The following is a 14,014-nucleotide window of genomic DNA, read 5'->3' as shown; positions in this document are numbered from 1 at the left end:
TCGAGATCAAGATCACTTTAATTCTGATCCAAATCTATGGGATTTTTTTGTATGACAGATTGACCAAAGTCACATCAAGGCTACTAAGATAATACCACTTTGGTTTCGATCTCCAAATGAGCTCGAACAGAATCCAGTAAAATGCCTACCCAAGTTTTTGCATGTATAAATGAAAATGTGTGCAAATTGGCTCAGGGGAAAATGTAAAATTGCTGAGAAATTAGGCAAATAAGCACGGAATTCCACAAAATGCTTGGTATTTTCCCTAGCAATGTTAACACACTGTCCCACATATGTGTAAGTGATCATCAAATTATTGGTTTTCAGTTAAGATGCCATGATTTCAGGAAGATAATTTAATTTCAATATACCAGAAATAGATCTATGATAATTATGGTGGCATTTAACCTTGATTTTAAAGACGTTTGCATCAAATAGGCATAATGTTTTGCTGCAAAATGGGATTTTTAAAACCTTTATGATCAGAATCTATTTGAACTCTTTATAAGACAGAGAGAACGTCTCAAGATGGACATGACAAACCAGCCATTGAGGACGGCAATCCACCGGAGTGTCCCCGTGGTGCTTCTCATCTTCCTGCTATCAGGCACTCAAGTTGGCACTGTTAAATCTATCGGGATCTACCTCAAAGACATCTCACACAGTCTGGGAACAACCTCCAAAGACATCGGGGTCGCGCTTGGTCTTTTTACCGCCGTTTGCTACTTGTCAGGTAGGTACGATGCAGGGGCTGCGGAACCGTGTAAAAAACGTAAAAGGGACAATCCATTATACTTTTCAAAGTGACATCTTCCATGCACGGAGTACGTTTTGAAAAGGCACAAATCTGTGCGGAGAGACAAGTACAGGGCTAATACAGACAAATCCAGCACGAATCCAAAGCTGCTCAGTACTTTTTAGGGAAGCCAAAGTACATGATTAAAATGAAGGTGTAACTTGGTTGTATGATGCCGATAATATACAACTTTACTTTAAGTCCACGATGCTGTAGGCTTGAGTTGAGGGCCTGTTCATCGATCGTAGTATCTCCTCTGGTGGTTGTACAGTATCCATGGTATTAAAACAAAATATATATACCGGTACTTAACACGTGAAAGGACTGTCAGAAGTGTGAACATGTATGTTAGAAACCGTGGAAAAACAAAGACAATACTGCCTACACTGGCTTATAGAGCAAATCATAATTCTTTGACCAGTGCCTATCTAGACGAAGTTTGAATGAGTTGACTGAAGAGGATGAAACAACACTGTCAGCAAGACTATTCCACAAATCTACAACTCTGTTACTGAAAAAGTACTTTCTAATATCAAGCCTAGAAAATTTCTTCTCCAACTTCAAAGTCCCTTTACATATCGAGTTAGAACTTCGGTCTCTGTAATTGGTGAGTTGACCCCACGGTGGTCAGCGGGACAACCAATATAACAGTGACCGAAGCTTTTGGTCTAGCGTTAACGTTGCCACGAACGAATCGGTGCCAGGTAAAAATGGCAGAGATAAAAATAGGCAGAAGTAAAAATGGCAGAGGTAAAAATGGCAGAGGTAATTCAGATTCAGATTTATTTCCAACAAAAATAACATAAATATTGATACAAATCAATTTGATACTAATCATTTTCATAATATAATAATATAATAACATGTAATAATGGCACGGGTGAAAATGGCAAGAGTTCAAAATGACTTGAGGTAAGGATCATGACATACTACACCAGCAAGGAAAGACAGAACCTTTCCAATTAATATCAGTCATGACTATCGGCCTTGAAAGGAATCCTATCGACGGAATGAGCATTATGAACTGAAAAGATATTATTTAGATGTTTTAATCATTTTAGGTCAGCTGTATATTTTATCGTTGATATGATTAAACTCAAACATTTTCATGCTAGAATGATTTCAATTAGTGAGTGTGAAAGGATTTATCTTGGATCGAGCAGCACTCCATCACATACATACCAAACGAATTTTAATGGAAACACCAACATGTGCGCTACCATTAACACACTGATTTAGACAAGTTCGCCGAATTTATGAGACCTAGGGGGCGCCGAATCGATGTTCGACCTAGGGGCGCCTGTTGAAATTCGATATAGAGGCGTCGGATTGATGTTCGACAAAGGAGGAGCCGCATTGATCGACGTATGGGCGCCAATTTGATGTTTGTTCTGGGACGCCAAATTTGGCATGTTTCAACCCAGGGAGGGGACGCCAAATTTATATTCGACCTTTGGGGCGCGCCAATTTGATGTTCCACATGGAGGAGGGGGCGCCAAATTCATGTTTGACAGGGGTCGCTAAAATGACCCAAATTGGTGTTCGACTTTGAGGGGGGGGGGGACATATTGACCTAGAATGAAGGGGCACCAAATTGACTTGAATCTTGTGCGGGGTGCCAAATCAAATGTTTTGGGGCTATTTCTAGCAACAAATGCATAGTTAGAATATAAAAAAAACCGTACTCGCGATCGCATCAATTGTTAAGAAAAGTGACGATTCTGTTAATGGTTAATAAGTGCTGAGAATTACTGTCCAATTCTGGGTCGAAACATAAAAAAACTTTCAGATCGCGCTTCGCGCACGCGCATTAATTGTTTTGTTTAATACTCTTTTTCATGGTCACGAAAAGCGCTTAAAACGTCAAGCTTTGGGTCAGAATATGAAAAACTTTCAGTTTGAGCTTCGCGATTGCATCAATAAGTTACATGCCTATCCTGGTGAGTAAAACCAACTGAGTTCAGCGGAATAACCACTATAACAGAGACCGAAGCTTTTGGTCTAGCGTTCACGTTGCCACTTGCATTTTAAAAGGAATTGGTACATTGCAAGGAGTGTCTACGTAGTAAATGCGAAAATTTCAGATATCGTTTGTGCCGCGGTATACAATGAGCTTTATCCATTTTTTTTTCATAAAAATATCTGTCAATGCTTTATTCGGATTTGTTTTCTTCTATTTTCTCAAATATCTAGCTCCGCTGATTAACATCCTGTATCGTTTACAATGGACTCGACGTCCTCTCTTGATTGGAGGATCAATTTTCATATCTCTAGGGGTCATGCTAACAGCTTTGGCTACTAACAATGCTTTGATTGCCGTTTATTTATCAATTTCTGGTAAGATACAAACTTGTGGTGGAATCTTTCATAACATTATTAATAATGATAATATCTACAAATTAATGATGATAATAAAAACAATCATGATATTCATATTAACATTATTATTATTATGGGTAGTAGTAGTAGTAATAATAAAAGTAAAAGAAATGATAATGTTCAATATCTATAACGAAAGCGGAAACAAAATTGAGATTTCAGACCTAAAAACGGTACATTCTATTCATTTTTTGTAAGTCAAGAAAATTATGGGAAATTGGATATCTTTAAACATTAGTATGAGCGCGAAGCGCGAGCTGAGAAATTTGACATTCCGACCTAAATGCTAGACATTCTAAGCACTTTTGTAATCATGAACAGGATAGATATATAAACTATACAATTAATGTGAACGTGAAGCGCGATCTAATTTTTTTGAGATTTCAGACCTAAAAATGAGAAATTCTAAGCACTTTTCTAATCATGAACAACATAGGTATATATTAAACTATACAGTTGATAAAAACGCAAAGCACGAGCAGAAACAAAATTGAGATTTCAGACCTAAAAACAGGACATTCTATTCATGTATTTTAAATCAAGAAAATGATTGGTAATTGGATATCTTCCTACATTGATAATGTGAGCGCGAAGCGCGAGCATAATTTTTTGATACTCTGATCTGAAAATTTATAATTCAAACACGTTTAAAGGGGTACTCCAGATTGAATGAGGTTTGAACAGATAAAGAAAAAATCAGACAAACAAAAGAATGAAGATTTGATCAAAATCAGACAAGGAATATAAAGGTTATTGCATTTTAGTCTGCTATGCAGACTCTGAATGGCTCGTATGGTGGGATCTCAGCGCGCAGCGCGCTGATGCTAGTTTGCGAAGCAAAGCAGCCAGAAACAGTAGACCTAGTCTGCGATGCCGACTCGTTGAATCAGTTGTGGAACAAACACTTGGCATGTCTTCATTAATATTCAATGATCTTTTTTTCATCAGTTCTTTTGTATTTTTATTATGAGAAAATATGGTTTCTTCAATATTTTACCTTTAAGAACCAAAACAATTGAATTGACAACTGATTTAGTCCAATATATATTCTTTCCTTCCATTTTCTTAATTTAAGGAAAGCAAACCATTCACACTGGTATGAAGAAGATGAAGCAATTTTGATTTCCTTTAATAAACTACGAAAAAGAATCAATAGAGATGTGACATCACCAACCAACCTATTATATGTTCATGACGACATGCACATCATGGTTTTTTTTACAAAATATTGCTAAACTTTAAAATTGAATATGTGACTATTTGTATTAAGATTTTGACAAAATTTGTTTATTTTGATAAAATGTATTTCATATAAAGATTTTGAGCCCTGAATACACCCCTAAAACAAGCTCTGTATCTGGATCAACATGCGTGCGTGTCTATAGACCTAGTATCTGGGCATTGGAAATGCATTTTTTTTATTGTGAAATCAATAATGCGAGCGCGAAGCGCGGCAGAAAATATTTGATATTCCGATCTGAAAAGGGGTGAATTTTCCGACACTGTACTTGAAATAGTGTTATTTCAAGTAGTGTGTCGGAAAATTCTGAAGGGACGAAGGGAAAGTTTTCACAAAACTTCGTTTATTTACATTAAATTTATGTCAGTCATACCTACCAGATCGGCAGCACCCCAATAAACAATTTTGGGGTGCTCCTGCACCCCTACTTTCCAAAAAAAAGAATCTTAAATTTCTATTGTCTGACTTCTAATTTTCTATACAAGACACGGGCGGTTGTGGGCGAGCGTGCTTGATTCGACATAAAACCTGGAAGTTTAAAGACTCCAACCACACCCATGTCCGTCCCTGCTAGGAGTGTGTGGTCATCACGTGCTGCTCGCGACAACGTCTGTATCGAAGTGCCGGAGCTTGATTGAGTCGCGTAAAGGAGGGCCAGGGATATTGGAATATGCGAAAGGCAATAATAAATGATTCGTGATCGCCAAATGTGGTATTTGTGTACATCATGACATATTAAAAAAAATATAGAGGGGGAGCCTGATTTCGGGGGCTGCTGCCTACGATAATGATACACGCAGCACCCCCAATGATTTTTATTTATTTATTATTATTATTATTTTTTTTTTGGGGGGGTGCTTCATTTTTTAAAATCAATGAAATATTTTTTCGAGTCATTGCGCGGAAACAAAGTGGGGGAAGAACGGACAGGGGTAACACCTAATGCCCCCCCCCTTCGGACTTCTTCTGCGGGGGCATAAAAATAAAAACAACCATGAAAATGTTGTAACTCTCCTACCTGGAGAACGATGGAAAAGCCTATTTTCCATTTTTGTTTCCTCACTTGTTTTAAACTAAATTCAGTTTTTCATACAAGGACTACTTAACAGTTTGTCCGGTAAAACTTCTCGAGCTATCCTTGGTAGAGTTGGCCGACCGATTTAATAACGAAATCTATCGCGATTATTTTTTCTCCACTTTGACAGGCCTGGGATATTGCATGGTTGGCTTATCGGCAATACTCATCTTAAGTCAACTGACAAGCGAGCAGAACTTCTACCTGTTGTACGGATTTGGCACGAGCGGGTGCGGCGTGGGTATGGTTCTTTTACCCCTTCTAGCTGAGCACTTGGATGAATTTTACGGTTGGAGAGGAGGCATACTCATTCAAGGTTGCCTGATGGCTAACCTAGTCCCTTGTGCCGTTGCTATAAAACTACACGTGACCGGAAGTCGACCGGTGGACCAAAGCGCGAATTACCAAGAACTTGAACATAGTGGAGTTTCTGAGGAAAGTTTAGTAAACAATTGTTCAAGCGAGGAAGAAGACAGCACTCCATTGTGCCCGAAAGGTGCAGACCACAATCAGGCAGCTGCCGGTGAATCTTCAACATACTCTTCATTAGTCAACGGAATTGAAATGGACTCTCGTGAATATGAAACGAGTGCAAGGCAAACATTTGTGAGATTACGTGATAGTTTTTACCGCTCAGATTTTTACAGGGACCCTGTTTTTAATTTCTTATTTCTTGCTTCCACCATGTTGGGAATCGTCTACTGCGGTTGGCATTCTTTTCTGGTACCCCACGCAATCCAGAGAGGTTATTCTATCCGTGCTACGATACTGGTGACTTTCTACGCATCAGTAGGAAACTTTCTAGGAAGACTCTTGGGAGGCGCCCTCTCCGGTCGCCTCGCTAATCCAATCACCTTGTGCCTCGGTGCAGCTTTTATGAGCTCCCTTTCAATTTTGTGTGATGCATTCTTTCGCAACTACTATATGATGATAGTAAGTGCGTGCATATCTGCTTTAAGTATTGGCGGAATGTGTGTCTTTAACGCTCTATCAGTGAAGTACAGAGCGTCTCCTGGAAGCTTTGACGTTGCATACACAGTCAACGATGTATTATTTGGTCTTGGTACCTTTCTCGGTGGCTACCTATCAGGTAATGCTATGATTTTTTTTTATAGGAACGCACTGTCTTTCCCGCTCACCACCTCTTCAATAATTCAACCCGTATTCTCACTCTACCCTCTCCTTGACACACACGCTCCAACACCCGCATATACATGTACCTTCACACTCCGTTATACACCAAACCAACCTCACTCTCGATATATACGAAAATTTACTGCTTCCTACCAGCAAAGGAGGGCTGGGTAAGTTGAGCATAGGGGCAAGTTGAGCCACTAGCCCCAAGTCAATAATGAAATGATCAGACATTGTGGTGGTGTCATGTATTCATGACCCATTGCATAACCCCTAACCACAACACATTGTTTTTAACTTTGAAACCATAAGTACTCTTTAGAGGAAATGTAAATACAAATTTTCGCCAAAAAAAGTAAAAAAAGGGTGTGAAATAGATAAGTTACACACATAAATCTTTAAGTACAATAAAGACATAAGAACAACATTGTTACTCCAGGTATGGATCTTCATTCTTGTCATAGTCTTTTACATGATGGATGCATACGAAATGTGTGGATGCGAAATTATCACACTAAGTTCGGACTAGGGTAAATTAAGCCAACCAACATGGGGCAAGTTGAGAGTCATGCTAATTCTTATGGTAATGCATATACATACATACATACACACACACATATATATATATATATATATATATATATATTATATATATATATATATATATATATATATATATATATATATATATATATAATGCTGCTGAAGATAATGCTTTCATTGCCAATAAAGTTTTTATTGTACAGTCGAATTTTCGACGGTCCTCCGTCTTCTTCAGGAGCTTATAAAAAAACTAAAAAAATATTGGCAATGAAAGCATTATGTTCAGCAGTATTTTGTTACCTTACAGAAGCCAATACGTGAAACTTTACGACATATATATATATTATATAATCCTTAAAAAGCCATCGATATGGAGGCTGAATGGAGCGAATTTACATGACTGATCTTTTCTTTTTAGAGCACGTTAGTAGTTTTTGAAAATTAGCAAGTGAAAAAATTCTTTAAATTGATTTGAAATTACATTACATTCACATGCTGGTTCTTCCCCCATTCATTTTGTACATTATAGTTTTTGTGGCTCAACTTACCTTAGAATGTAGCTCAACTTGCCTCACGGAAGGGGCAAATTGAGCCATTTGATATCTCTTTTTTTCATAGGTGACAATGACTTTAAGATTGGGGGAAGAAAGCTATCGCATACATGTACATTCGTAATTCCGAAGCTTCGTTATTCGGAAGGTTCGGATATTCCGAAGGTTCGTTTATCCGAAAACGAAATGAGGTTCGTAGTTCATCTCGTTTTCGGACTTACGAACTTTAGGAATTACGAACATCATTTCGTTTTCGGACTGACGAACCTTCGGAATTACGACTCTCATTTCCTTTTCGGATTACCGAACCCTCGGAATTACGCCACAAATGTTCGGATTAACGAACCCTTTTTCGTTTTCGGATTAACGAACATCGAGGTATAGGCAATTTGCGTGTTTCGGAAATGTGAACCTTCGGAATTACGAAGGGTAACCGAAAGTTATACATAGGTGAAAATATTTCAGAAGAATTATATTTTAAAGCAATGTATTTATTTCTACAAAATCATATCACTTAGTCATATCATTTCTAACATGCAAAAGGCAAAACGTGTCACAACCTACCCCGTCTTTCCCTACTATTTAAATTATAATTGGTAAGAAAATTATTTTATAATTTTTCAGATATTCATCAATCGGGTCGTGTGGTCCAGTGGTTAGAGCATTGGACTCATAATCGCAAGGTTGTGAGTTCGAATCCCATCTCTGCCATTGTCTCCACTTTGATAAAAAAAAGCCCGAGAGTGATACCTGTCGTCTATAACGTCAGCCACTGTGACTAATTAACCTAGACGTAAAATGTTTCATAGGTAATTGGTTATATATCAGCTTGGCGTTTACCAGCAAAATGCTGTCGTGCCGAGTTCCTACGGGAGTTACCACAAACAGAAACAGAGTCATGATGTTAAGGCAATTGTCGTATGTTGATTTGTTTAGAAATCATGTAGGCCTTTATCAAAAAGTTTTGACTTCTATTCAAATCAAATTCAATTCAAAAGTTTATTGATATAAAATCCTGACATTTAAGGAGCATCATCAAAAAGAAAAAAACATAAGAAAAAAAATAATACAACATAAACATAACATAGTAACAACGAGGTATCAAAAATACAAAAAGAAAAAAAAGAAGAAAAGTACCATTGGATGAAATGTTAGATGCAAGATACATAAATGCATACAATATACATACACATACATAATATACCTAAAACATTAATACACCCATATACAAAAACATAAGTATAATATCATATTTTTTCTTTCAAGCATCCTTAGTCTCTCCATGTACATATCCGGCAGTACTTCCTTTAACTTGTAAAATAATTTTTAAATAATTTTGCTAATTATTTCTAAATAGTTTTTCTATATAGGAAGAAGTAGGCTTAAAATGAATCTCATTGTCTGAATTTTGAATGTAGTATTAAGAGACCATGGTCACGTAACAAAAAGGTAGCGGATCAATCGTACGCTTGAGTTTTACGATTGATTGTACATTATAACAAATGCAATCAATCGTATAAAAATGTTTTACGATCATTTACGATCATGGAGCGTTGTGGCCCAGTGGATTAGTCTTCGGACTTTGAAACAGAGGGTCGTTGGTTCGAATCCCAGCCATGGCGTAATTTCCTTCAGCAAGAAACTTATCCACAATATGCTGCACTGAACCCAGGTGAGGTAAATGGGTACCGGTAGGGAGTAATTCCTTAAAAAGCTGTGTGCGCTATGAACGCCTAGCTTAGCCGGGTAATATAAGAGCGCCTTGAGCACCTAACAGGGTGGATAGGTGCGCAATATAGATACCCTATATTATTATCATTATTGCTAAGCTTAGTGTTCCGGGCCCCTGGTGGCTGTTTCATAATGCTGTCCACTGAGCGACTTTACAAAAGACTGGTGATCCTTTACTGTGCTTAATGATACTAGACGGGTCAATACAGGACCAAAAATACCCTTACCTCGAACAAATTGCAACAAACGAATTTCCAACGTTTTGGGGGTACTATTTGACGTCAGGAATAACATAATAAAAATCTACCAAAATCCGCTTCTGGGAAAGTGGTTATTTTTACGATGGCGTCCAAGATGGCTGCCATACACTGAAAATGGATACAGCTGACTCATTATCCACCCTAGAATCCTATTTCGGTTCACCTTCTATGATCTCGGGGGTAGAAAAAAAAAATGTTGATACATGCTTATAGAGAATATAAGCCGTCCAGTGTACATGGCAAATCCAAGATAGAGCCGAAAACGGCTACCGTAGGCTGAAAATCCACAATTTTACTAAGTGGCTTGAATTTGGTTTTTATTCAATAGTTTTTAAGGGTGAAGTAGTACATTGGAATAAGTTACAAGGACAGCCAGTGGTCTAATGTGTATGAAAATCAAAGATGGCCTCCAAAAATAGAGTTGAAAATGGCTGTTGATAATTAAAATGGACAGAGTTCATTTCCTCTGCATAACTCCAAGGGTCGAAATATTACATTAGGACAAATTTTGATGTAATTTTGATGTCAAAACCACTGGTTTCAATGTTCAAATAATATATGAGGATAAGTTACAAGGACAGTCAGTGGTCTGGTATGATAAAAAAAATCCAATATGGCTTTCAAAAATTGATTCCAAAATGGCTGCTGATACTTAAAAGTTGCATAGCTCATTTTATATTCGCCTGTAATGGTTTCAAGGGTCAGATGATATATTAGGACAAATTAAAATGACAGTCAGGGATCTAGTACGTCCAAAATTCCAAGATGGCTTCCAGAAATGGAGTAAACACATGTCTGGTGTTACTTATAAAAGGGCATAGTTTGTTCAATTTATGTTTGGGGAATATGAGTTTGGTGTCTAAACCATGGTTTAAAGAGTCAAGAAATACACTAGGGTAAGCATGGTAAGTTACAAGACCAGTCAGTTGTCTATATGTTAAAAAAAATCTAAGATGACTTCAAAATTGGGTGTAATTTTACTGTTGTTGTTTAAAAGTATACAAATTTTATTAAAATGCACCTTGGAGGGATGATTTTGCTGTCTACACTAGAGTTTAAAGGTTCAATTAATACATTGCATAAGTTGAAAGGACAGTCAGGTGTCAGGTATGTCCAAAAATCGAAGATGGTTTTACAAAAGTGGGGGTCTTAAATGTTGCTACTTAAAAGTGGATAAAGAACATGGCAAATATATCTCGGGGATATTATTTTGGCGTCTAAACAAAGGTTTCAAGGGTAAAAATACTTTGGGATTGGATACCATGATATGCATTTATCCATTTTGCCTTAAGATCCAAGTTGGCTTCAAATAATCGGTTCTAAAGTGATTGTTGTTACTTACAAATGGACACAGTTTATACAATATCCACCTGTCAGAAAAAATATTGGTGCCTACATTTAAATGCGAGGAGATAGGTTATCATATTATTTCACGAGTTGGTGACAGCATCCATTTTGATAAATTTTAGAATCCGCCATGGATTTTCTTTTTGACAAAATGGAATAACAATCCTTTTTACTTGCCCGAATGTATTATCTGACCCTTCATACCACAATTTAGACACCAACATTATTTCTTATCGATAGATGCTGTACAACTCTGACCATCTGCATTTCATTTCATGTCTATTTCGAACAATAAATTATGGATTTTCATTTTCATTTTTTCATTTTCATTATTGAGTGATATGAGTCGTTTTAGATGCCTTTTCTGAAATCCTCTTGGATTTTTACTCAAACTGGAGAACTCATATCAATGTAACCAGTCCAAACGTACTTATTTTAACCATGAAAACATAGTGTGGACACCGAAATCATATCTCCTTGGTGGATTTCAAATGAACTCTGTCTGTTTGTAAAGTAACAACAGTCATTTCAGACTCCGATTTTTCGAAGCCATCTTGGATTTTCGACACACTGGACTTCTGACTTTCCTTGTAGCTAATTTTCTGGCTTTTAAAACCATGGCATAGACATCAAAATCATATGCCCTTGACGGATATTGTATGAACTATGTCCATTTGTAAATACCATATATAGATATTCCAATGTATTATGTTACCCATTTAAACATGGTATAGGCAGTGGCACAAAAATCATATTCCCGGATAATGAACAAACTATGATTGTTTTTTTTTAAGTTGCAACAGCATTTTTTTTTACTCCATTTTTGAAAGCCATCTTGGATTTTTGAACGTACTGGACCACTGAGTGTGCGTGTAACTTGTCGCAATTTATTAATCGCCTATTGAAACTATGGTCTAGACACCAAAGTCATATCTCCCGGAGTTCCATGTGGATATGATATGAGCTATGTCCATTTTAAGTATTAACTGTCATTTTAAACTCAATTTTGGATATTTGGACACACCAGACCACTGACTGCCCTTGTACATGTACCTTCTCTCGATATAGTACTTCACCATTAAAACCATCGAATATGGACCGAATTAAAGCCACTTAATTAAGATATTAGTTTTTCATTTTTACCTTACAGTTGCCATTTTTGGCACCATCTTGGATTTTTCAGGTACCTGGAGTGCTAATATAAATTCTAACTTGTATCAATAGATTCGTTTACCCACTGGACCATGGATTATGGAAACAAATAGGATTCGAGGATGGATAATGAGTGAGCTACATGCATATCCATTTTAGTGAATGGCGGCCATCTTGGACGCCATCTTAAAAATAATAATTTTCTCATATGTGGATTTTGGTAGATTTTTAGTATGTTATTCCTGAGGTCAAATACTGCCAGAAACAGTTCAAAATCATCTGTTGCAATTTTCCGGGTCAAACCGTATATTGAAACGCTTATTTGCGTTGATCTAGTTTATAAGAATGGGTCACCATCCGTTGCCGTAGCCTACAAACAACTTTATGAAACACCCACCAGTATCAGCATGATCAAAGTAATGGATCCCAGTTGAGTAAATGTGACTGTCATTTCAAGAACTGGCTTGACCAGTCTTAATTTGGTCTTGATTGGGATTGACTAGGCTTGATCATGCATGAACGTGATTGATCGGGCTCGAAATGGCTCGATCATGCTGGCAGTTTGAAACTATCCATACACCTGCGTGCAGGTTGTGTAACAGATAGCTCCTCTTATAATTAGGCCAAGATAAGCCAGGGTAATTATCTTCTGAAGAGCGCTAAAAGACTTCCAATCCCGTTACAAAAATATGAGCTGCGTTTACACAAAACAAATCGCAAGTCTAGAATGTTCGTATTTTATTGGTCTAACATTCAGCAGTTTGATTAGATAAAGTGATATATAAACAAGGATAATAAATATCATTTTACATTACATTTTTTCGTCCGTACCGCAGGTGTTGTTGGCGGAGTCTTCTCGTACGATGCGACATACAAGTTTCTTGGTGGTGTACAAATATTGGTCTTTGTTCTAATGCTGCCAGTTGCTGTGTTTGAGAAACCAACCTAACATCGAGTTAAGGGTATCTTGGACAAATCACCACGCCAGCTGTGAATCGCCAACGAATCTCTTAGTTTTCAAACTAGTTTGGGGAGGGGTGTGCTCCACAAAGATTTAAGCGTTACTTAGAATCGCTCTTTAAGTGTTGACCCCTACACAATATGTGACGCGCAGTGATCATTACGCAGTAGTACACGTTTTTGATTGGCCCTTATTTTTTTAACATAATCCGAAAGCATATTGAAGTGTGAAAACTGATTGGACACCAAAGCCAGTGATTGTTATTGTTCGACTTTTGGAGACCACGGCGTTATCGTCGTTTCATGTGACCTCGGTATGGCTTATAACAAAAACATGTTTGATGTCCTTGATAATGATGTGTCATTGAAGGCACCGAGCATCCCATCTGTTGATCTGCGCCAGCTAGAGGAAACTATCTCACACGGATGTGGTTGCTGCCAGTGGAGTGAAGCCAGCTAAGAGCCCGAGCCAGACCAAAGTGAAATAAAGGGATGGATTGGTTGCTGACATTGAGTCCAAGGTGTTGTTGGCTATTCAGCCCATCATCATTCAGTCGGTGACCTAGGTCCGTATTCTATAGTCGGGTTTAACTTAGACCATGGTCTAAATCTGTGCTAAAATTATGGGAAGCCATGAGTGTCAACATTTTTTTTAAGTTGGATTATTCTTTTTAACTGTGCTCTTTCCCGATTCATCGATGGTAAAGATAACCATCTATTAATACTTCCTAGACAATTGTGAATTATTTCAGAGCCAAATGATCAGAAATATGATATCTCTACCGTTAGTGATTTATGGAACAATTGGCTATCCATACTTAAACCAACTGGACCCGACTTCAGAAT

General features: G+C 37.4%; 1 protein-coding gene across 1 annotated transcript; it reads left to right on the top strand.

Annotated features, from left to right (window-relative positions):
- The first annotated feature begins 528 nt into the window (after positions 1–528).
- On the top strand, positions 529–13,157 carry LOC121405761 (monocarboxylate transporter 12-like). The gene is made up of 3 exons (XM_041596714.1): positions 529–733; positions 5,621–6,580; positions 13,045–13,157. The coding sequence occupies exons 1-3, from the start codon at positions 529–531 to the stop codon at positions 13,155–13,157; spliced, it is 1,278 nt and encodes a 425-aa protein (XP_041452648.1).
- The last annotated feature ends 857 nt before the right edge of the window (positions 13,158–14,014 follow it).

This window comes from Lytechinus variegatus, chromosome 19 (genome assembly GCF_018143015.1).
Source record: "Lytechinus variegatus isolate NC3 chromosome 19, Lvar_3.0, whole genome shotgun sequence".
In the NCBI taxonomy this organism is placed as follows: Eukaryota; Metazoa; Echinodermata; class Echinoidea; order Temnopleuroida; family Toxopneustidae; genus Lytechinus; species Lytechinus variegatus.
This window is presented reverse-complemented; position numbering and strand designations above follow the sequence as displayed.